General features: G+C 40.3%; 1 protein-coding gene across 3 annotated transcripts in view; it reads left to right on the forward strand.

Annotated features, from left to right (window-relative positions):
* tecpr2 (tectonin beta-propeller repeat containing 2) overlaps window positions 1-26,111 on the forward strand; it is a 140,341-nt gene that overhangs the window by 71,121 nt on the left and 43,109 nt on the right. For 2 of the 3 annotated variants that reach the window (XR_010975680.1, XM_068038960.1), the window contains exons 13-17: window positions 1,725-1,866; window positions 4,940-5,180; window positions 6,385-6,474; window positions 19,360-19,593; window positions 23,975-24,123. Coding sequence is in view for 2 of the 3 variants with exons in the window: in XM_068038960.1 (XP_067895061.1) it covers window positions 1,725-1,866; window positions 4,940-5,180; window positions 6,385-6,474; window positions 19,360-19,593; window positions 23,975-24,123 (856 nt within the window). In the remaining variant the exon portion in view is untranslated. Of the gene's footprint in view, window positions 1-1,724; window positions 1,867-4,939; window positions 5,181-6,384; window positions 6,475-9,532; window positions 9,625-19,359; window positions 19,594-23,974; window positions 24,124-26,111 lie in introns of those variants that run through there. The other variant, XM_068038961.1, reaches the window with a different exon arrangement.

Below are 26,111 nucleotides of genomic sequence, written 5' to 3' on the forward strand. Positions count from 1 at the left end.
TGAAACATCTTGTTAAGTTTTTCATTACCCCCGACCCCCCCCCCCCCCCCCCCAAAAAATCTTCTAATCGTTGAAATGTCCATCTTTGTCACTGTATACCCTATTTTCTAAACTGAATTTTGTTTCCCATTGAATGATTGCTAGCATCCTGTGGCCTTTTTCCTCAAATCGTAATTTCGTGTAAAAATGGGTATGATTTGAAATATATTAGTTATCTGTTTTGCATACATTATTATAATATTTGATTTTAATAACCAGTCTTTTACTCTGCTACAGATGAAAAATTAAACCAAGTCACCCCCTCTGCTTGGTTCAGGAGAATGTCAAAGATTCCAGGGCACTGTTCAAAAAATGAACAGAGTTCTCCTGGTGTCCTGAGCCACATTCCTCCCACAGACGCCACCATCAGAAACAGATGAATCGATCGTTTAGTGCATTGCTGTTTACTTTTGCTGCGTAAAACATTGTGGCTGTGTTTGCCTATATAGTCATTGCCCTAAAGAGTAATTCACTGTAGATGAAGTACTTTGAGACGTTGGTGAGATGTAATAAGATGCTTTTTACTATAGAGTCATCGAAAAGAGTCCTGTCATTTGATTCTTTTGGCAAATGGGCATAATGTAAACTGTTATATTTGCTGCTGATTTGTATATCAAGAGGAAACCAAAATGTGTACTCAGCAGTGAGGAGCTTACGTTTAAAATAGTGTTATGACCAGGTGAGAAAGGTGTCTAGGGATCCCTCTCAGCCTTCTCCTGGTCTTACTGTAACAGGGTTTGATTTTGTAAACACAGATTTTAGCTCCCCCTTGGTGAATCCTTATTCACTGCTTTCCAATTGTAAGGCAAAAAAAACCGAACACAAATAGGCTTTCTTAGATTTAGAAAAGAAAAGTGGAATTTATTTAAACTTAAACTCTAATTCAGTTGACGCCTACGGATATATGACACGCCCACGCTAGCATGCATATGCGATACATGCAAATAGGGACAGAAAAAACCAGAAGAATAAAGTGAAAAAATTTGAGGCAATCTCTGAAGGGAGTTTGTTGCTGTGCTTCGAGCTCGCTGTAGAGTCCTTGATTGTAGGTAGTCTTGCTTTTCGTTGGGGCCTAGTATTCTTCTTAAACCTTGTTCCGTGTAGGAGACTTTTCTCTCTTGGGGTTCATGTGTCTTCAGTGGGTTTTGGAGTTCCGTGAGAACGAGATGGGAGCAGACAGGAGAGAGGTTTTCTCAGCCCAGGAGCAAATAGCTTTCTGTCTTCAAACACTGTTTCTCCAATTTAAAACTCCCCAAGTTGGCAAGCAGGTGGTCACGTGACCGACTGGTTTGACCAGGTCTCTTCTGTGTATTGTATGGGAACAGGGGATAGCTCCTTTGTTCCAACGCTGTCTGTTAATATGTAAAAATGTCTTTCTGGCTGGGGGGGCCTGGCAATTCCTTGTAACAGGCCTTCTCCTCTTCCCAGCAACAATTTGAAGTTTAATGTCCATGTGGCAAAATTAATGTGCCTCATTCTTGGCAGGTGGAGGGGGGGGTGGCCTGCATGACAATAGACTACCAGTATCATTCCCTTGCACTGATGCTCATGGACTTGTTTACGCGCCCTATTACATTATAGTACTTGCTTTCACAAATGCAGTTTGGAAGTTCTCATCAGTTCTGCTGTTATATGATTGTAAAAAAATTGAATTTAAAAAAGTGGTAATTTTCACCCTTTTATAGTGAAAGGCAGATGTTGGAGTCAGTGTGTATAGCATTGGGAGAGCAGCAGACAGTCTGGGCTTTAGACACAAATGGCAGCCTCTGGTTCCGTACTGGCATCTCTTCAAAGAAACCTCAAGGTGAAGATGACCACTGGTGGCAGGTAAGAGATTTGTCAGATATATTGAAATATTTTCTGTCATAAATAACAAATATCAAAAAGTAGAGCCCTGGTCTTAAAAGAAGTTGACATGGGCAATCAGAAAAGCTGATCTATGACTTGTTTTATAAATACTATCTGCTGTAGAGTATTTACAGTGTGTATTATAAAATATTTTTTTTTAACTTTTAAATGGATTTTAAGTTGGCCACCTGTATAACAAATGTAGCTGTGAAAGGGTAGAATTCCAACCACAGAGAAATATTTGTGACCATCTTAAATAGGGTTTCCTGTAAAGTAATTGCTGAGGGATTTGCAACTTCAATTAAAAGATTCTGCTGACACCTTACACCATGAAAATTATCTTTCATGGAGTTTTTCAATGTTAGTAAATTTGAGAATCAAATTGTTCTCTTCTGATACTATTTTGTAAAATATAATCTGTAAAAATATTGAATGTGAAAGTTCATAACTGTATTTTCCAAAGTTTTTAATGAAGTAGTTGCTATGCTGATGTTACATGGAGTTATCATGCATTTGTACCTATAGTAAAACTAATTTTACATCCAGCATTAGAACTACACTGCAGTCAACGGTGCAATGATGGTGCTGACCTCAAAGAAAGCTGCCCACAAAGACCTGGTGATCTCTCTGAAGTAGATTTCACCTATCACAATGTAACAGACCAGAGAAGACTGTTGGTTCATTTAGCCCACCTACCTACCTACAGTAATCATCTTTCCCGGTGTTAATTTGATTCTAGCACCAACTATAGGGCATCACCAGCATCCAGCAACAGTGTTATCCAGCAGGCTAAGCAGCCAGTCACGTAGAAGAATTCTCAGACAATTAGAAAGTAAAATAGACTGAATATCCGTCACTTTTTAATCATTTTGCAGGGAATGAAATAAAGATTGAACATATACTTGAGATTAAGGTAGAAGCTGACTTTTCATAAAATTTTAAAAAAAACTATTATTAACCTATGGAGTTTTCATAATGAAGTTCGACATTCCAAAATCTAAAATTAGATTTTTAGGGTCAGAGAGGTTGTTGAGTAATTATGACACAATACACCATTCAACAAGGCGTAACTATTTCAGGCATCTTTATAGTGAGATTAGAGTGTAAAAAGTGGAAATTCGCATCAATTCAAGTTATTCATGAAGAGATCCATCTCTGCTGTCTTCATTACTCATCCTGTGGAAGAGCAGGGAATCACTGAAAACAACTTCCGGATTTAACTGTGCATGTGTGAATGTCAGGAGCTGCTATCAGTGTCGCAGTCATAATGCCGGTGAGCACTGACTTGCACCATCATTACAACTGCAAAATCCGGGCCTATTACTTTGCAGAGACAAACAAGCCTGCTCCTTAAGAAAAGTCTGTGTGAATGTTGTGCTTCTAATTTCAACTGAACTTTGAGACCAGACATTTACACAATGGCCCACATTTTACTGCAACAGCCCCTTAGACTGTAAATTTAGCCATCTAGAGTACTGACCTCTGGAAGTGGCAGTTACTTTTTGTTAGAATCATCTTTTAATGCATATTCAAAGTATGGCACTTGATTAAAGTGACTAATGACTAATAATTGTGGCTAATAATCCTCAAATATTAGTGAACACAATTTCCAATTGCCATTCTATCATACCAGCGTCTAAAGGTGCAAAACCAAATTGTTGCGGTTTACAGTTGTCTTGAGGGAAAATAATTGTATCTATATTTTAAAAGCTATTTACTTTCTTGTGCTTGTGAGAGAAAATAATGGTGTTAGAAAGTGGATCAATTATTTATTGTACTAGTAAGCATTTTTATGCATTCCTTGATAAGTACAGTGGAATGTTTTAGTATGCAATAAGTTGAAATGAACTTGAAGGGTATTTCATGTTGTACCAGTATCACTTAAAAAGGGGAATTTGATTTGTTTAAACAAAATAGTACTCTTTTGATATCTTCTGGTATCTGAATGTTACAGTACATAATTGCATTGAACGGTTTTTAGAATATTCCCTATTTTTGGTCCAATTGACTTTGACGTTTGCGCAGCTAAGAGGGCAAATGGTTAGCTCACTCTCATACTGCTGCCAGTGACCCCATGAGTGTAATTGGTTCCTCGAATTTTATTTTCATCTCTCCAGGGAAATGTCACAACCTCAATTTTACACAGCTCAGATAAGCAACTTGAGTAGAGCATTTTCTCCTTGCTCAGTACCTCTTGCACTTAATACTTCTGTTATGTGTGGGAGGGTGTTGGCAAGGTCTTATGGGAGATGGGGCAACCCAGGGCAGACTTCCCTTGTGGGGCTCAGAGGAGTACTCCTCATCCTGGCAGCACAAAGAAGTTTAAAACTTAACTTTTAAGCCCCTCCACTTTTACTGTGTGGGTGCCCATGATGGGTAAGTACCCTGCTTGATAAACTGTTAAAATGGCAACAGGGTCCTATGTACATCATAGGATCCTGATGAAGAAATATCAATGCAACTTTCACCTGAATCAGGTAAAAGCCTTAACCTTGGGCAAAATGGAAGGGTTACATCTGTTGCAGGTGAGAAATAGAGAGCTGCTTGATTTTAGCTCCTGTACCAGCCAATTTCAGCTGGGTAAATGGAGTTATAATTCCCTCCTGTACCTCAATAGGAGACTGGTGCTGCCACAGTATATTTCTCTTGTAACTTAGCTGGTGTAGACCATTCATTATTCTGATCCAGTTTATAAAAAGAAAATAATGGTTGTTTAGTATGTTGCTGTCTATTCCCAATTCAGCATCAATTATTGAATCCTAAAATTCATTTTTTCCTTTTTTGGAAAAGTAACTAAAGGATCTCCTATTATGTTATATAAACCTTGTTTAGATAAAACTCTCGACTAGTATATTATCAACAGAAATTCAGTATTAAATCCTAATTTGTGGATCACGGGGACCATGGGGAATGCTTTTGTGATACTTTATAAAATTTTTGTTCGCAAAGAACCCAAGTATCAAAGTGTACTTTTCCAAATTGGATTTTTTTTGGAAAGAGGAAAAGAGGAAGTTATGTAGTACTTTGTTTTTAAAAAGCATTTGTATTATAGGTGAGCGTTACGGATTATGTGGTCTTCGATCAATGCAACATCTTCCAGGCAATAATCCATGCAACACATACTGTAGCCACAGTTGCTCAGGCTCCAGTAGAAAAAGTAGCAGACAAACTGCGAGGTGCCTTATGGTCACAACAGCCTCCATCTCAGCCAAGTCTCATCAGTCTGAACAGCAGTGGGGTATGGATTACATCAGGGAAAAATGAGTTCCACGTGGCAAAGGGCAATCTATTAGGTTAGTAGGCCTTTTGAATTATAAATCAAAGTCATAATTGTTTTTCCATTGCGAGTGACCAAATTTGTTTTGAACAAATTTAAAGAAAAGAAAATTATGTATGTCTTTAACAGTGTTCGGTATTTTTTTGTTTGTCCTGTTGTTTCATTCACTTCGACATCCCTCAGATCTTACAGCAATATACCATTTTTAACTGAGGATATCAGGCAACTTTTGCTTTTGCCAGGGTCATTTATGCAAGCTATTGGAAGGGGTACAACGTTTTTGTGTAACCAGTGGGGTCACTCTGTATGCCAGTGTGCTGAACTGCCTGTTTATTTACACTTCTATAATATAAAATTTGTAATGAAACCTGGACCGGAATTCTATGCCACCCCAGCAAGTCAGATGGTGGCAGGGGGTGGCGTAAAATGGAGTGGGAGGCTCAGGGAGGTCTTCCTGACCCGCTCCCGCCTCCGCCCCACTTTACGTAGGGTGAAGGTGGGGGGGGCAGAAAACAGAAAATGTAAAATATGGAACGGATCCCCAGGCCAGGCGGAAGTGGGTTCGCCACCGAATTTTACATCGATGACCAGTTCCCGTCCGCCTGACATAAAATCCAGCCCCCCTTTTTTTTTTTGCAATACATATCGTACATTGAAATGTAAATACCTACTTTTTTCTTGTATAAAAGCTATATAAGCAAAATATGCTGAGAAAATAATTTTCATTATCTGAAGTATTCAACTACACAGCAATTAGTGCTAGATCAATCGGAGATACTGTCTTAAATATGTTAATATATACATATGACAATTAAGATTAAATGGGTACTTCCCAGTTGTTTGGAAATTATCTGAGTATCAGAAAATCTGTTCATATTCCATGTGTAAATTCATTTATGTTTTGAGTGTTAGAGCTGTTTGTAATTATAACATATTGTATAGTTAATGTAATTTTGTTCATTGTGATCTTATGTTGGACTAAAATATTTGACCTCTGAAGGAGAGGAAATTGAAGTAGAAATGCTCTGAAATGTAGCATTTCTTTCCAGATTAATGATATATCACAACCAAAGAGCTTTAGTTATAGTTCAATACTTGTTCCTAAACAGACTGTTATGTAATCTTGCGGTATATCACATTTTAGTTGGTCACCAATGCAAACTGAAGTCATCTCTCCATGTCAGCAAGGTATTAAAATATGATTTCACTTGCTTTTATAGCTACATATTGGAAGACAGTTATACCTCGAGGAACTGCATCAGCTATAAAATGGGCTTTTGTTATGGCTTCCATGGCCCCTACTAAAAAAGGTTAGTAGCTGCCGCACTCAATTCTGTAAATAGTTCATGCAGTTGTATCCTGTTTTTATTATAACTTTCACACAGACTAAACCACCTTCTTTATTATATGGGCTTAAGAATATAAGACAGCAGTAGATCTCCTGTTTCTGTCTTTTACCGCAGCCTTTCTCTGTGGTTCCAGAATTCTTTGGAAGTAACATCCCTGTGTGGCCCAATGCAGATGCTGGTATATTCCCCAGGGTGGTTCGTGGGTGAAGAAAAAGATTAAAAGGAAAAAAAGGGAAAGTTGAAATGAAAACTGAAAATGCTTGAAGTACACAGATCTGTTAATATCTGTAAAGAGAAAAGATGGGTTATTGTTTTAGATGCAGATCCTTCATCAGAATTGGAAACTGGGAAGTCCCACTCTCTTCAAAGGACAAAGCAGAGAAATTTGAAAGGGGGAGGTGACAAATTGGATGATGCAGTGGGGTTAGACACTGGGATCTGGGTTAATTTCCAGCCCAGAGTGAAGAATGAATGTCTTCTTTGTCTGCTGACTAAGGATCCTATGTGAAATGAATTAATTACAGTTTCTGTTGGATATGGCATATATAAAACCAACTTTAATTTGGAACTATTAGGCAATGTCACTCTAACAGACTGAAGGATGGTTGCTGATAGAAATGGAGAAAGAAAGTACACACTGGTGCAAGTATGGGGTGCTGTTGTGAGTTGGGGCTGGGGAAGAGTAGAGATTGGTCATGTTGGAGACAGTTGTACGTGATCTGTGCAGCAAGCTGTGTTATATCTGACACTGAGTGTTTCACTCCTTCGCTGTAGCACCCTGATTATAATAAAAGTGTAAGAAAATGGTGGGGGAGAGTGGGCTAAGCGAGGGTCAAGGAGAACAGTTACTGTACTAATTTCTATTGGAAGAAAGTCATTAACGGATTTATAGTTTACCAATAGATTTTTTTTTTTAAAGCTACAAAAGGCTTAATAAAAGCCTGGATGACATCCAAGAAACATCTCATTCAGGAAGTGCAGCAGCATTAGAAAGGCAAGAAAAAAATGAGCACTGATCCAAAATGGGGAAAAATTAAGAGGACAGATACCTAAGGTCTGAAATTTCAAAAGTTAAACTTCAAATGAGCCAAGGAGAAAGATGAGAGACTTTACCTGCTGTTTGTGCTGACCTTAGATGGAGCCATAAGGGAGACAAAGAGAGACATCACCGATCATTTGTAGGTTCGTGGATGCATCAGAAACTTTCTCACGTGCTTTCCCATATCCTACAAGCATATTGGACAACATGTAGGATGTAAATAATGAATTATTTAGGTGGAAAGTAAAAATAATTTGACCACATTTTGTTTTATGCCACATGGGAACCTGAGGGCAGTTTCAGATAGGACAAATTCAGAGCAGGGAACGGGAGGCAGAAAGTTAGCAAGTGACTCTGAAAGACAGAAGAAGCAAAAGTTTAAAAAGTGTGCAGCACAGGCATTTTGCAGTGTTAAAAGGTATTTATTTAAATACAAGCAGTATAACAAATAAAGCCAATGAGCTGACAGCACAGATAGACACATGGCAGCATGATATCATAACGGAAACTTGGCTTGAAGAGGGGCAAAAATGGCAGCTCAACATCCTGGATATAGAGTTTACAGACGGGATGGAGAGGGAGATAAAAAAAAAGGAGATGCAGCATTATTGGTTAAAGAATCAATTACAGCTGTGAGGTGAGATGATACGCTAAATGAATCATCAGATGAAGCCATTTGGGTTGAGCTCAGAAGTAAAAAAGGGGCAGCCACACTACAAGGAGTGTACTATAGACCCCCAAATAGTGAGAGGGAGATAGAAGAAAAAATATTTAGGCAAATTTCTATTTAGGCAAAAACAATAGGGCAATAATAATTGGGGCTTTCAACTACCCTAATAGCAACTGGGATATAAGCACAGTGTGAAAAGCACAGAGGGCACAAAATTCTTGAACTGCATTCAAGAGAACTTTTTTAGCCAGCACGTAACAAGCCCAATGAGAGGGGGTGCAATTCTAGATTTAGTCTTAGAAAATGAAGCTGAGCAAGTGGATGAAGTAGCATTGAGTGGCCATTTTGGAAATAGTGACCATAATACAGTTAGATTTAGCATTATTATGGAAAATGACAAGGATAGAACAGGAGTAAAAGTTCTAAATTGGGGGAAGGCAAGTTTTACGAAGCTGAGAGGTGATCTGGTGTAAGAGGACTAGATACAGCTACTTGAAGGAAAATAAGTGGCAAACCAGTGGGAGGCATACAAAAGCAAGATTCTATGGGCACAGTGAAGACATGTCCCCACAAAGAAAAAGGGTGTTACTGCCAAATCTACAGCCCCCTGGTTATCGAGAAGCATACAGGGTAAGATATAGCAGAAAAAGAAAGCTTATGACTGTCACAAAAAAATTAATGCTTTAGAAAGCCTGGAGGAGTATAGAAAGTGCAGGGGTGAAGTAAAAAATGAAATTAGGAAAGCAAAGAGAAGACATGAAAAATATTGGCAGGTAAAATCAAGGAAAACCTAAAGATGTTGGGCTGAATTTTATCAGCGTACTGTGCCCTGCGGCGGCATGCAGTGAAGTCAGCAGCCTTCCGACTCTGAAGTACCGCCGCACTGCCCCCGCGATATTACGCACGGGGACTCATCTAAATGGAGGGGGCAGAGCGGCTGCCCCGATGACATCCACTGCAAACCCAGGCAATAGCGTCTGGCGCCACCACGTAAGCGCCGGCGCCAGATGCCATTTTTAAAGGGCTTTTAAACCCTTCAGGGTATATTTAATGGTGCCGGGTGTGATAGAAAAAATTAATAAATGTTTAATTAATTTAACATTGAATCCCCTCTCCCATCCCCCCATTGAGTCCTCAGCACATAAATTGACCCATCCCCCAAAAATACACTTTTTGAAATTCCAAACTTTCCCCCTGAACTTCAGTATCTTTGACTCTCGACTCCTTCCCAGCATCCCCACAACCAATAGGAATAATTTTTACCCTTCCCACCCCACCCTGATAATTTTATTCTTCCCCTTCCCCACCAGTGTCTCGCCTCGGAACTGCAACAGAGTTCCAAAGGCGCGCGAATTGCAGGCAGTTGGCCATAAAATCAGCATGGGATGGCTGCTGTTGGCAGGTAAGCTCATCTGCGTTTTAATTATCCTCATTTTAATATTTTAATGAAGGCCCCGCTGCCAAGCGGTAGGGATCCACACCGCTGCCTGTAACTCCCCACGGCATCAAGGGGCTGGTAAAATTCAGGCAGTTTTATCAGTACGTTAAGAGCAAGAGGATAACTAAGGAAAGGGTAGGGCCCATCAGAGATGTACAAGGTAACTTTTGTGCGTGGATGCAGAAGATGTGGGCAGGGTTCTTAAATGAGTACTTTGTCGCTGTCTTCACAAAGGAGAGGGATGATGCAAACATTATAGTTAAAGAGGAGGAGTGTGAAATATTGAATATGATAAGCATAATGAGAGAGTTAATTCTAGAGGGTCTGACATCCTTGAAAGTGGATGGATTGTATCCCAAGCTGTTAAAGGAAGCCAGGGAGGAAATAGCAGATGCGCTGAGGATCATCTTCAAATCCTCTCTAGTTACAGGCGAGGTGCCAGAGGATTGGAGGTCTGCAAACATTGTACCATTGTTTAAAAAGGGTGCAAGGGATAGACCAAATAATTATAGGCAGGTCAATCTGACCTCGGTGGTGGGCAAATTATTAGAATCAATTCTGAGAGATGTGATAAACTGTCACTTAGAAAGGCATGGATTAATCAGGGATAGTCGACATGAATTTGTTCAGGGAAGGTCGTGTCTTACTAACTGAATTGAATTTTTTTGAGGAAATAATGAGGATTGATGAGGGTAGTGCAGTGGATGTTGTCTACATGGATTTTAGTAAAGCATTTGACAAGGTCCCATATGGCAGTCCGGTCAGAAAAATAAAAGCCCATGGGATACAGAGGAATGCGGCGACTTGAATCCAAAATTGGCTCAGTGACAGGGAACATAAGGTAATGGTCAACGGATGTTTTTGCGAATGGAAGGCAGTTTTCAGTGGCGTTCCACAAGGCTCAGTGTTGGGTCCCTTGCTGTTTGTGTTATATATTAATGATTTGGACTTAAACGTGGGAGGGGTGATTGGCAAATTTGCAGATGACACAAGAATTGATCGTATAGTTGATAGTGAAGAGGATAGCTGTAGACTCCAGAATGATGTCAATGGTTTGGTTGAGTGGGTGGAGAAGTGACAAATGGAATTCCATCTGGAGAATTGTAAGGTAATGTATTTGGGGAGGGCAAACAAAGCAAGGGAATGCACAATAAACGGGAGGATATTGAGATGGGTAGAGGAAGTGAGAGACCTTGGAGTGCATGTCCACAGGTCCCTGAAGGTGGCAGGACAGGTAGATAGAGCAGTGAAGAAGGCATATGGAATGCTTTCCTTTATTGGCCAAGGTATAGAAAACAAAAGCAGGAATGTAATGCTGGAACTGTATAAAACGCTGGTTAGGCCACAGCTGGAGTATTGCATTACAGTTCTGGTCGTCACATTACAGGAAGGGCATAATTGCTCTGGAGAGAGTACAGAGGAGATTTACGAGAATGTTGCCAGGGCTTGAAATTGGCAGCTCTGAGGAAAGATTGGATAGGCTAGGGTTGTTTTCCTTAGAACAGAGGAGGCTGAGGGGTGACTTAATTAAGGTGTACAAAATTATGAGGGGCCCAGATAGACAGGAAGGACCTGATTCCCCTGGTGGAGAGATCAATTACCAGGGGGAACAGATTTAAGGTGATTGGTAGAAGGATTACAGGGGACATGAGGAAATGTTTTTTTCACCCAGAGGGTGGTGGGTGTCTGGAATTCACTGCCAGATTGGTGGTGGAGGCAGAAACACTCAACTCGTTTAAATGGTACCTGGACATGCACCTGAAATGCTGTAACCTGCAAGGCTATGGGCCAGGTGGTGGAAGGTGGGATTAGAGTGGGCGGCTAGTTTTTTCAGCCAGCGCAGATACGCTGCTCTGAATGGCCTCTTTCTGTGCCGTAACTTTTCTAAGGTTCTTAAATAATTTTCCATAACATGGATTCTATCTGATATACCCAATCATCGTTAAAACCTCTGGGAAGCAAATGCTATGTGAATTTCTGAAGAAGGGTCACTGATCTGAACCGTTAACTCTGCTTCTCTTTCCACAGATGCTGCCAGACCTGCTGAGTATTTCCAGCATTTCTTGTTTTTATTTCAGATTTCCAGCATCCGCAGTATTTTGCTTTTATGCTATGTGAAATTTCTTCTATCCCCCTGAAGTTAATCAAGCAGAACACCAGGGTATTATTGAAGTCTTATTATCCACATAATTCTTTGCTTTACATTTGCTTTCCTGTACATGGCAGGTGCCATTATGTTTCAGGCCACTGATTTGCACTTTGATGTTTTTTAAAAAAAAGATGGAATTGTAGAATGCAGTCCCCAAAACACTGGTGAGGAAACATCTGGCGTAGCATTAAAAAATGGACTTTGGCTTATTTTTAAAAAATGGAAAATCATTGCTCTGATCTCAGCCTTTAATATTTTTACCTGCACTTATTTCTGTTTCTTTCAATTTCATTCTTATACAGATACTTATTCATCTGTCTTTTAAAGGAGTTAATTTAATCTTCTTTGGCCTCCTTATCTCGAGAGACAATAGGCTGGAGGTGGTCAGTGGTGTGTGGAGCAGCGCCTGGAGTGGCTATAAAGGCCAATTCTAGAGTGACTGGCTCTTCCACAGGTGCTGCAGAAAAATTTGTTTGTCGGGGCTGTTACACAGTTGGCTCTCCCCTTGCGCCTCTGTCTTTTTTCCTGCCAACTGCTAAGTCTCTTCGACTCACCACACTTTAGCCCCGCCTTTATGGCTGTCCACCAGCTCTGGCGAACGCTGGCAACTGACTCCCACGACTTGCGATCAATGTCACAGGGCTTCATGTCGCGTTTGCAGACGTCTTTAAAACGGAGACATGGACAGCCGGTGGGTCTGATACCAGTGGCGAGCTCGCTGTACAATGTGTCTTTTGGGATCCTGCCATCTTCCATGCGGCTCACATGGCCAAGCCATCTCAAGCGCCACTGACTCAGTAGTGTGTTTAAGCTGGGGATGTTGGCCGCCTCGAGGACTTCAGTGTTGGAGATACAGTCCTGCCACCTGATGCCAAGGATTCTCCGGAGGCAGCGAAGATGGAATGAGTTGAGACATCGCTCTTGGCTGACATATGTTGTCCAGGCCTCGCTGCCATAGAGCAAGGTACTGAGGACACAGACTTGATACACTCAGACTTTTGTGTTCCGTGTCAGTGCGTCATTTTCCCACACTCTCTTGGCCAGTCTGGACATAGCAGTGGAAGCCTTTCCCATGCGCTTGTTGATTTCTGCATCGAGAGACAGGTTACTGGTGATAGTTGAGCCTAGGTAGGTGAACTCTTGAACCACTTCCAGAGTGTGGTCGCCAATATTGATGGATGGAGCATTTCTGACGTCCTGCCCCATGATGTTCGTTTTCTTGAGGCTGATGGTTAGGCCAAATTCATTGCAGGCAGCCGCAAACCTGTCGATGTTAACTAATTTTGCTGTTCCACGTACCATACTTTTGGGGGCTTGGAGGATTTCTTAAATTTCCTTGTGTGAGTTGAAGATTGCAAATTTTGCACTTGTGTCTGCAGCCAAGTTAAGTAACTGTCCTGCATCCTTGTTATCCTCATTATTTAAAGATTTGGATGACCCCTCCTCCTAGCCTAAGATTCACCAATGAGAACAAGGTTCATTTTGTGGGCTCTGTTCTATTCTTCATAACCTTAAGCTTTAATTACTGCAACCATCCTAGTATCTGTTCTCTAGACTTTCTTTCAGTGCTTGAAACACCATGCTTTTTTAAAGCATCCCTCAAGTAGAGAAAAGTCTTAAGCGCTTTACAAGGGAGAGAAGACACTGAGCAAGAGATGGGAAGGATTAAGGGAAGGTGGAAAGGGAATAGCATGCAAATCTTTATGATATTTTTCTAGAGACTGTCAAAGGAAAGGAAGGAATAGCAAGGTGATGTGGTTTTTGGGAGAGTTCTAAAGAACAAGAGGAATGACTAAGACTGGCTTTTAATGGTGGAATTGAAGAAATTAATCTGCAAGCTGTGATATATGGCTGGGTAAGATTGTTGCACTGAAGTGGATAAAAACCATAGGATGTGGATGCCAGGGTAAGGACCTTGAGATTGGGAAACCTAAGTTGAGTTATGATCTTTAAGTCAGTATGCTGGTGTTAGAGATGCAGTCGAGAGACAATATAGAATAAAGGGTACAATTCTAAAACGGATGCAAGAGCAGAGGGACCTGGGTGTTTATGTGCATAAGTCATTGAAGGTTAAGAGAGTGGTTAATAAAGCATACAGTATCCTGGGCTTTGTTAATAGGGGCATAGAGTACAAGAGCAAGGAAGTTATGTTGAACTTGTATAAGATACTAGTTAAGCCTCAGCTGGAGTATTGCGTCTAATTCTGGGTGCCACACTTGAGGAAAGATGTGAGGGCATTAGAAAGAGTACAGAGAAGATTCAGGAGAATGGTTCCAGGGATGAGGAATTTCAGTTATGAAGATAGAATGGAGAAGTTAGGACTGTTTTCCTTGGAGAAGAGAAGGCTGAGAGGTGATTTGATAGAGGTATTCAAAATTATGAGGTGTCTGGACAGAGTAGATAGAGAGAAACTGTTCCCACTCGTGAGAGGATCGAGAAGGAGAGGGCACAGATATAAAGTATTTGGTAAGAGAAGCAAAAGTGATGTGAGAAAAAGTTTTTCCTCACAGCGAGTGGTTAAGGTCTGGAATGCGCTACCTGAGAATGTGGTGGAGGCAGGTTCAATTGAAGCATTCAAAAGGGAATAAGGAAGAATGTGCAGGGTTACCGGGAGAAGGCAGGGGAATGGAACTGAGGGAGTTGCTCTTTCAGAGAGCTGGTATGGACATGGTGGGCTGAATGGCGTCCTGCGCTGTTAACAGTTCTGTGATTCAGTGGGTCTTGATTTAAGGATAAGTGGTAATGGATGTTCAGAACTTCCTCCAAGAGTCTCCTTGGGCTGCAGAGTTCTTAATTAATTGAAGTTTATGAAGAATGGAGGAAGTAGATTAGTGTCTGTTTTCGAGAAATCAATTCTTGAGGTGATGAAGGTATGAATTCAGATTTCAGCAGTGATGAGTGAGAAATGGGAATGTAGGAGCACAATAGGGCAGTGTTCTGGAGGTATAAAATTATAGCCTTGACAACTGACTGACAATGGGATCGGAAGAGCAGCTTTTGGACAAGCAGAGCAATGAGATGGTCTTCTGTCTAGTTTAGCCTGAGCAGTTTTGTATGAACTGAAGAAGATGGGTTCAGTTTTTGTGATGCTAAGATAAAGGAGATTTTAGATTTTACAAGATCTAATGCTAAATAGTATGTCAACAATGTTGGAATCAGTGATGGTGACAGAGTGTTGTCCTTTTGAAAATAAAGGGGGGGAATTTTATGCTCTTCCCCCATGTCGGGTTTGGAGATGGGAAGAGCATTTTAATCGGGCAGGACGAAGGTGGGGGGGAGGGACCCCACCACCGTCCCGCCTGTACCCTTCAGTCCAGGGAGGGAAGGCCTGTGAACGGACTTCCTGCCTTGCTGCCAATTGAGGCCTTTAAGTTGACAATTAATGCCCAATTAAGGACCTCATTCCCGTCGCCACCAGAATTAGCCCAGCGGTGGGCAGGCCTATCGTCGCATGGGGCGCATGCCAAGCAAAACCATGCAGGTGCTTGGCAGCTGCATGAGTTGGTGGGGTCCTTCGTTAAAAGACATGGTGCCTGATTGAGGGATCCCGCATCAGGAAGCGGGGACATGCTGCGAGCCATCCACTGCCCTTGCTGCCTACCCCCAAGACCTGATTCGCCCTGACTTAACTGTGGCCTGGGTTCAGATCCTCCGGTGGTCCAGTATCGGCAACAGCCACCACCTCCCCAGTGGCGCTTCTCAGTTAAAGAGCTGCTGGCCTCTGGTCGACAGCTTTCAGCAGGCAGGACTTCCATCGCCAGGGTCCTTAATGCTGGGCAAGGCCCACCACTGTCCACTGTCTAGTTGCCACATAATCTGGCGGGTCCTCCCCAGAGGAGGCAACACCGTGCTCTCGCCCTGCTTTAGCCAGTGGTCAAGACCCTCGTCGCCAAGATAAAATCCTGGTCCAGGTTTCCAAAATTGCATATTTTACATGTAGACTTTCCAACGAGTATGAATGATTTATAACAATTGTTTCTGAATTAGAATCAAATTCCCTTGATATATCCCATCATTTAATTCGTCATGTTACTAACAGCATCACAGTGACTGGGTACTTACAGTGAATGTTCAATAAACACATCTAAATCCTTTTTCCTTTTCCACCTTTGCTAATAGGCATGTATGACCTTTGAGTGCAAAAATACAATGTCTGCCAGCTCACTGGATACCTTCCATGACTGGTGGGTACTACATGCCATTTCTATATTATTTCCCTTGATTTTATCTAAATTTAATCTTATTAATATCAGTTTGGGATGGTCAAGCCCTCCCTGATTCTCTCGTGCTCTCAAGGAAACGATTGGATTTTTCCCAAACATACAGTTATCAACCCATTTTAAATGGGATCCGTTCACCTTTGTACATATTTTGCATTATTTAATTTTTCAAATTTGTGTGCGCACTACTTTTCATTATAAACCATTTTGTGCACTTTTAGCCCATTGAACAATCTAATGTTTTTTCAGGCCTCTCTAGTGCTGTAGTATGCTGCACTGTGAAATGGTGATATAAGGGTCTGTACCTGAAATTTTCCAAAAAATGAGCTGTTGTTTTTAGTTATGCAGTTAACAAATGGAGGGCAGATGCTCCCTTACTGGAAGAAAATAACAAAAGGACCAATGGATCTATTAAATTGTTCAATTTTTAATTAAATGTTACTACTTGGGGCAAGGCTTCATCCTGCCTTCCAATAACCGCCTACTTGTCACTAATTGCTTCACAGCAAGAAATGACTCAGTACTAATTCAAACTTTGTTAATGCTGTACAGTTGGGCAGGCTTTGAACAGTGATCCAAAAACACAGGGAGCAGCAAGTCAGTCAAGAGCCACAGGACAGCAGTGCACCCCTATGGCCAAATTTTGAATGTAATTGCATTCACTTTAGGTGTCCTAAATTCTTATGGATGCTATCAATCTGCTTTAATCACGTGAAAAATTTTATAATGTGCCCATATCTATCATTTATGAATAGTCTAAATGCCAGGGGATGCAGAAACTAATCTCTGAAGAAATCCACTAAATATTGCAATGGGTTATAAATGTTGCCCACATCCCATGAACAATTTTTTTTTTAATTTGCCTTTTCTAAATAACCCTTTCTATTGACCACTTGCTTTTGCTTAGAACTGCCGAATCAGTTTTGAGACCAGCAAGGTAACTTGCCATTAGAGCCTCAAGTTTTCAGTCCAGGTAAATTAACTCTGCTAGAAAGCCATCATTGACAAATTTAGTAACTTCAAAACCTTCCAGTGGATTTGTGAGGCATGATTTATTGCTTCTAAAACCTAATTTTAAAGCAGGTCTTAAAATTGCTTACATTATATATTTTAAAATTTCCCTAACAGCATATAATGATTTCAACTTAGATTTGAAAGCACTTAATCCAGTGTTTGCTGCAGAAATCCAAAGATGCCACATAGAATGACCAAGCTCGATACACATTCTCTTGGCCATGACGTCCTCTCCCAGGCCCCATTTGTGCAAGTTCAGATTCTGAATTAGCAGTCCACTGTTGATCCTGGTCTGCTGGAGCGTGCATTAGGCTGAAAAGTCCATTTGCCTGCCAGTACACCAGTATTATTTCTTAAAACCTTTATGATGCCAATAACACTGGAGTAAATGGAGTTGAGGTACGGAATTAGGAGCAGGAGTAGGCCACTCGGCCCTTTGAGCCTGCTCTGCCATTCAGTAAGTTCATGGCTGAACTGATTACTCCACATTTACTTCCGATAACCTTGCACCCCCTTGCTTATCAAGGATCTATCTACCTCTGCCTTAAAAATATTCAAAGACACTGCTTCCACTGCCTTTTGAGGAAGAGAATTTCAAAGATTCACGACCCTCTGAGAGAAAAATTCTGTCCTCATTTCTGTCTTAAATGGGCGACCCCTTATTTTTAAACAGTGACCCCCAGTTCCAGATTCTCCCACAAGGGAAAACATCCTTTCCACATCCACCCTGTCAAGACCCCTCAGGATCTTATGTTTCAATCAAGTCGCCTCTTACTCTTCTAAATTCCAGCGGACACAAGCCAAGCCTGTCCAATCTTTCCTCGTAAGACAGCCCGCCCATTCCAGGTATTTAGTCTAGTAAACCTTGTCTGTACTGCCTCCAACGCATTTACATCCTTCCTTAAATAAGGAGACCAGTACTGTACACAGTACTCCAGATGTGGTCTCACCAATGCCCTGTATAGCTGAAGCATAACCTCCCTACTTTTATATTCAATTCCCCTCGCGATAAAAGATAACATTCGATTAGCTTTCCTAATTATGTGGTGTACCTGCATACTAACATTCTGCGATTCGTGCACTAGGACACCCAGATCTCTCTGCATCTCAAAGCTCTGCAATCTCTCACCAATTGGATAATATGCTTTTTTATTCTTCCTGCAAAATAGATAATTTCACATTTTCCCACATTATACTCCATTTGCCAGGTCTTTGCCCACTCACTTAACCTATCTACTTATGTCCTCTTCACAAGTTACTTTCCTATCTATCTTTGTGTCATCAGTAAATTTAGCAACCATGCCTTCGGTCCCTTCATCCAAGTCATTTATATAAATTGTAAAAAGTGGAGGCCCAGCACAGATCCCTGTGGCGCACCACTTGTTACATCCTGCCAACCCATTTATGCCTACTCTCTGTTTCCTGTTAGCTAGCCAATCTTCTATCCATGCCAATATGTTACCCCCTACAGCATGCGCTTTTATTTCCTGCAATAACCTTTGATGTGGTACCTTATCAAATGCTTTCTGGAAATCTAAGTACAATACATCCACCAGTTCCCCTTTATCCACAGCACCTGTAACTCCCCCAAAGAACTGCAATAAATTGGTTAAACATGATTTCCCTTTCACAAAACTATGTTGATTCTGCTTGATTACTTTGAATTTTTCTAAATGCCTTGCTATAACTTCTTTAATAATAGCTTCTAACATTTTCCCTAAGACAGGTGTTAAGCTAACTGGCCTAAAGTTTCCTTTTTTCTGTCTCCCTCCCTTTTTGAATAAAGGAGTTACATTCGCTATTTTCCAATCCAATGGAACCTTCCCCGAATCTAGGGAATTTTGGAAAATTAAAATTGATCTAATGGAATGAAGGAATAGGCTCAAGACGCTGAATGAGCTATTCCTGTTTCTATACTTTGAAAGTTCTGTTCTTAGCATTAACTCTGGCTGTACTCATATTTTACTGTAAAATAGGTGGGTGTGATGGGAATTATTAACCTGCAGTGAAACAGCTGCTTTTTAGTATTCAAAATGATTAACTTCTCTAGTAAACACATCAAGCAGAACAATTCACTTTTAAAGTTTTTTTTTAAATGAATGGTTTGCATTTCACAGATGAGTCAATGATAGCTGTTGAATAGATGGTTTATTTATCCCTTTACTATTTTCCCTGACTAATCCATCTGTGTTACAACTGCCCCTCTAATTTATGGAAATCTCCATGGTGCTTTTTTGTCTGCATCCGAGCTCATTGAATAATTGGAACTACATTAATAATGAAAACTATTTTCCTATATCATCATTTCTTCTGTAGGAAGTTTTCTGTGGCTGGGACAAAGCAACAAGGACCTCTTCTGCATCAGTGATCAAAATCCTGAGTTTCGGCCCTCTACTGTACAGTTACCTCCTGATGTGGAGATGGTACAAATTTCTGCCAGCCATGATGCTGTATGGGGTCTGGACCTGAAGGGCAAAATTCATATAAGGACTTTGTCAGAAAACTGCCCAAGTGGTATGCACTGGACCAAACTGGATTGTACACAGTTAGGTAAGGCCATTTTTTTAAACACCATTTTGTTAGAGCAAGCTGTAGACCATATTTGCTGAGGAGTTGCATTACATAAAGGATCCTCTTTTCCTCCACGTATGCATTCTCAACACCGATAGGATACCTTCCATATTCATATTCTTCTAGTCCTGCTGAAAATGTAAAATAGCATCAGACCCAAGACCCACTTGCATAATGGCACATTCTAATGGAGCACATCACCCGGTACCTCCTTGTTTCTTTTGGAAAACCGATGTGAAGTTTCATGTAATGGCTCTAACTAATGTTTAATTAGTACTATTCAATGTGAGCAGTGGCAGAAAAGTCTTTGCTTGGCGGTAATGGCCAATCCACAGCTTTAATTCTGTTTTTGTTTACAACACTTGCGTAACAACAACAATTTGCATTTAAATAGCACCATTTTAACATAGTGAAATGTCCCAAGGTGCTTCACTGGAGCGTTATCGAACAAAATTCAACTCTGAGCCACAAGATATTGGGACAGGTGGCCAGAAGCTTGGTCAAACAGGTAGGTTTTAAGGAGATCCTTAAAGAAGAGGAGGGATGCAGAGAGGCAACAGGGTTTTGGGATGGAATTTCAGGACTTGGGGCCAAGGCAGCTGAAGATTCCAATGCCGATGGTGCCGGAGTTAAAATTAGGGATGCACAAGAGGCCAGAATTAGATGAGCACAAAGATTTCAAGGGTTGTAGGGCTAGAGCTAGAGGAGGTTAGGATAGAGATATCAAATTAGTTATCTGACAGCATTGTAATTAGAGTATTCCCAATACAATATGGGGTACAAAAGTGAAAATTTCTTCTCGAGTTAGTAATCTGTCATGTTAGCTGTCAAAATAGAAAGATCTGGTTGGCTCATTGAAGCAGTTCAACCATCAAAGATAGAATGATGTAGCATGTTCTTTGTTCTAATTGACAATTTTGAAATGTCAATAATGCAAATGTGAAATACTTGTAAATTGGTAATAGTTTAGTTCAAACTGAATATTTACAATCATTCCTCTAATGTTACTGTTTTCTCATTTTCAGGATTTTGTCACAAATTTATAATTTGTGCTTTTTTAAAAATATACTTGCAACAACATCTCTAGTTAAGGTGCCTTAATCTGATCTATACTTCAAATGGGCTCAAACTCCAGTTTTCATTTAATATATTTTATCACATTCCTTTGTAAGAAATGGGTTGTCATCAGTATTGAGATTTTGTATCTTGTCACAGCTATCAGGTTTTTGTGGCTGAAGGGTTGTTAATTCGAGGTTTATTGGTTTGATGGCAGACTGAAATGTGTCGTTGGTATAGTTTTGTCTCCACTTAAAAATCTACCTATATATGCAAGGTGACATGGACACTAGGATTCCAGATGATGTACTCCACAGTGGTACCCCCATGATATTGTAACTTTTAAATTATAAGAATCTGTGCTAAGTGGTTAATAGCCCTACCTAAAAAGGAATTTGCAAATTACAAGGATTTTTCACTCCTCAGAAGTTCTAGCGGAGATCTTTCTGGATACAGAGAACTCCATGATCATTTGGGGCTCAAGTTGTAATATCTCCAACTTGAGACTACATTCTGTTGACGACAGATTAAAAGAAGATTCGCTGTTATAATTTCTTTTATTTGTCAGCATATTAGAAAAGGTCTAACATGTTTTGTTGAACTATTTTCACCTGGAGAAAACTTGAATAGGATAAGTTAACCCCTTGTGACTTTGCTAGATACTTCATAGTTATTGTGCTATATATATTTGTCTATTATCTTTACACTTAAACAGTTTGTAGGACCAAATAAATTTGATTAGTTGCTATAGCTTATATGAAACAGGTCAATATACTTGACAGTTGTTGGCTTCCATTTTAATAGCCACTATGCAAATTTTAGTGCGCAGTGTTGCTGCCAAGTAGAGTAATTGTTATCGCCAAGCTATGCAACTTAAAACATAGATTACTTGATCATGATGGACATGGCCACTTTGTAGGTAGCTTAGTATAACCATTAGAAATAGTGTTCAAAAAGCAAAATTGAAGCACTTGTTTTTCACAAGTTTAGATTCATTAGACTATCCTTTGAGGTGATTTGCCTGTCATAATCCTGAAACCGTCATGACAGACTGAACAAATTCAATTCCGTAGCTTAGTCATGGCCTCCTTAATCTATTTGAAAATGCAAAAACAAACTTTAAACTTACATAATTCTGCCTGAACCAGTCAAGTGAAGACTTGTCATGACCCTTCTGGCTATACAGTACACAGAATTCATAAATTAATCCATTTCCAATGTTGTACTCAAATCTATCAATAAAAAGAGCAGCCATGAAAGTAATGTAGGTTACATTGGACTGTCAACAATTTTAATTGTAGGTAGAAGAGTTGTGGATACTCTTCTATCTATTAAGATAGCTTACTGAATGTTAGAACATATCTCAGATGAAAAATGAAAACAGCAATGCAGAGCAGGCGTTATCTGACCCTGTGTTGTGGATCATGGTGACGTTGTTTAAAATCAAAACATTTTAACAGCTGTGTCATCATGTGATTGCTCTAGTGATACCCAAAGCATATGACATGTGACATTTGATGACTGCTGATGTAGTAATCTTGTGTGAAAAAATCTAAATGCCAGGTTGTCGCTAATATTCACTGAGTTTTTTTGCATTTTAAGTAATTTAAAGTTGAATTAATGAATATGCTATTGTGAGACCTTCTCTGTCATTTTATTACAGTAACCTGATTAGTTTAAGCCCTTATCCTGTGTTATTACAAGCACTTGGAAATAAAGTCCTAACATTTCTGTACGTAAATCTAGAAAAGGAAAACACAACACAATGCACACATTTCTAAACTGAACAGGAATTCACTTACAGTAAAATCAATGAATGCACTGAGAGGGAAAATTGTGTGTGTGTACGGCATGTGTGCAGGTGCATTTGCCTACACACACGCTTGGATCAGTTCATCGCTGGAGCTTCGTTCAGTTGATGGCACTATAACTTGAGTCAGAAAATTAAGTTGAATTCCCACAAGCACAATAATCAGTGCTGACATTTCAGTGCAGTGCTGCATTGCCAGTGGTACTTTCGTTTGGTTGAGAGATTATACCACTTGTCTGCCTACTTTGGTAGTTAAGGTGCATGTAAAAGATTCAGAGAACAATGTGGCATTCTAGTCGTCATTGCTCCCTCAACCAACGCTATTGAAAACGATTTGCACACTAATTTATCTAATTTCTATTGACAGGATCTTGCTGTGCCCAGAATGACTGCTGCATTCACCTTGGTGTTTGCCCTTCAAAAACAATTCATAAGTTGTGAAGCACTTTGAGATGTTGAGGCCATCATAAGATACTGTATAAGATAAAGTTTTAAAAAATGCATATTTATCTTCAAACAAGAATGACATTGAAACCAATGTATGCAATCTACTAGCTATACTAGTATAACCATGAAGTACTTCCGTTAAATGATTTGCTTTCTATGTTGGTAAAAATGCATTGTTTAAACATCTGTGCTATATAATGTAGTTATGTTTACTTAACAAGTCACTCTGCACACTTTCTTGTATAGTTGAATAAAACATATTCCAGAGACAGATGGAAGGGCTTTGTCTTTGCTGAAGCACAATGCTGTTGATGGAATGTTAACCTTGAAATATTTAGCTGTATATATGTTTAGAGACACTGCCTCCAGCTAAGCCATCTGGAATATTGTACAGCGTAATGTCTATTCTAGGATTTGTAGCATGAAATTTCTATTAGGATAGTTAAGTTTTTTTTTTTGTTACTTAAGCTGTTCTATTACTATAGCAAGGCTTGTATTATTTAAAAGAATGAAAGTTGGCTAGCTCAATTGGATCTATTTCATGAACATGGTCTAAATTAAACCACTGCAAGAGGCCAAGCCTATGTATAGAATGTATTGAGCTCAGCATAACACTTGGCCTTCTACACAATCCAAATAAAGTGTTAAATGAAGTCTGCTTTATCAGCTAACTTTTATTTCTGTGCAGAAATTGCTTTTTTTTCAGTGATGTGAAGCTAACTGATCTTTAATTTCTGAGGAAAACTGGATGTTTCGAATAAAACTAAATTGAAGAGGTTTTCATTTACATTGTTTCAGGCACACTTTTCATTTTGCTGTGAATAACTCAGTTCATCTGCTAGGGGCATATGTTAATTGTAGGCCTTTGTGGGTTTAACTTCCACTTCTCCAAGGCTGGAAGGAGCCATAACTCCACCTCCTTCAGTCCAGTCCCTCAGGATGATGACACGAGTACAATTTGATGCATGAAAATAATCAATCAGCATTAACTTTGGACTGTATTTCTAACCTGAATCTTCATTGCAAAAGTTTTTTTTTTCTCTTCAGGAAGTATAAAACTAGCAAGCTTAGCATGTGGAGGTCAGCATGTGTGGGCTTGTGATGTTGATGGAATTATTTACTTCCGTGTGGGGACACAACCATTGAATCCCAGCATGATGCTTCCTGCTTGGATAACCATTGAGCCACTAGAGCAGGTAGGCACACAAGATATATACTTTTTGCTTATTACAGCAAAGAATGTCTGTGATGGGAACTGGAACACATCTACACTCGGGGAACCCAGCATTAGAACTCGCAACTTAGGTGCAAAGTAAAGCTCACTGTCCGTTGCTCCAACAGTGTACTTTAACCTAAAAATCCAAAGGATGCACCAGTGTGAATTTTTCCATTTCCCAAATTAGTTGTATTTATGGCTTCTCAGTCACTCCCTGAAATTAGGGAAAATATTGTACTGAATTGAAATGTTTTATTCATTTAGTGGTAAGAGTGGGTGCATTTATGTGTTCAGCTAAAGAGATTGTATTGGCCTGGATTTTGCTGTTGGCAAAGGAACAACGCTGACTGTTTACCCATAGCCTTTGTCAGCTTCTCAGCATGGACTGCCTCTAACCTAGTGTCTTTTCCAGCGTGGTGTCCTCTACAGGGGATCTATAACATCTGTGAGAACAAGAAACAGCAAAGTTCTTCAACCAATCAGATTGAAGAATCCGCACTGAAACAGAGTCCAAAATAAAGATTGAGAAATACAGATAGGATTAAGGGAGAGACGTAACATAGACAGAAGAAGTCAAAGATTTTTTTTTAAATCTTCACTAATTTTCTTATTAAAATGTGACTCCACACCTGTGAAATTAATTTTTCAGTCCTGCTGAGGTTGTTTGACAGTAATTATCACATCACTCTATTTAAAAACTCATTTACTCCCGCATGCACCAGCTGTAACTCCCAGTCATTTTTAGTGTGAAACTAGTGGGCAGGTGCAGCAAGTTCACATCATTGCAATAATTTCAATGCCGAGGAACATAATGGTGCACCCTGTGGAGGAGCGGGGTATCTCTGACGGCAGCTTCCAATTTCTGCATTTGAGTGGACATTTGCAGGCTCCACAAGTTGTTGTCTGACTTGCCTCGCTACAATGGTAAGCGCCAACAACTTCACTGTTATTAGCGCAAAATTCAGCCATTGAAGTTTTAGTTAAGGGAAGACCGATTTTTGGAAGTATGAACCTGAGTGGAATTTTTATAAATGCTAGTGATATTCAAGTTATTGAGAATATAATTTACAAGGATGTTACCAGAATTGAAAGGATGCGATGGCTATCAAGAAAAATTGAGTAAGCTGGAGGTCTTTCTCTAGGAAAGAAGTCTAAGGAAACTTGATAGAGGTCTTTAAAATTATGAAGGGGTTAGGTAGAGTGAATATTAAGAAGCTGCATGGCAAGAATGTGTTACTTGCTATTGCATGGAGTGGTTGAGGCGATTATCATAGATGCATTCAAGAGGTAGCTAGATAAGTACATGAGGGAGGAAGGGTATGAAGTCCGGGTGAGATGAAGCAAGGTGGAAGTTTCTTTTTTTTATTCATTCATGGGATGTGGGCGTCGCTGGCCAGGCCAGCATTAATTGCCCTTGAGAAGGTGGTGGTGGGCTGCCTTCTTGAACCGCTGCAGTCCGTGTGGGGTAGGTATACCCACAGTGCTGATAGGAAGGGAGTTCCAGGATTTTGACCCAGCAACAGTGAAGGAGCGGCGATATAATTCCAAGTCAGGATGGTGTGCGACTTGGAGGGGAACCTGCAGGTGATGGTGTTCCCATGCATTTGCTGCCCTTGTCCTTCTAATTGGTACAGGTCGCGAGTTTGGAAGGTGCTGTTTAAGGAGCCTTGGTGCATTGCTGCAGTGCATCTTGTAGATGGTACACACTGCTGCCACTGTGCATCTGTGGTGGAGGGAGTGAATGTTTGTAGATGGAGTGCCAATCAAGCGGGCTGCTTTGTCCTGGATGGTGTCGAGCTTCTTGTGTTGTTGGAGCTGCACCCATCTAGGCAAGTGGAGAGTATTCCATCACACTCCTGACTTGTGCCTTGTAGATGGTGGACAGTCTTTGGGGAGTCAGGAGGTGAGTTACTCGCCGCAGGATTTCTAGTCTCTGACCTGCTCTTGTCGCCACGGTATTTATATGGC

This window comes from Heterodontus francisci, chromosome 9 (genome assembly GCF_036365525.1).
Source record: "Heterodontus francisci isolate sHetFra1 chromosome 9, sHetFra1.hap1, whole genome shotgun sequence".
NCBI classification, from domain to species: Eukaryota; Metazoa; Chordata; class Chondrichthyes; order Heterodontiformes; family Heterodontidae; genus Heterodontus; species Heterodontus francisci.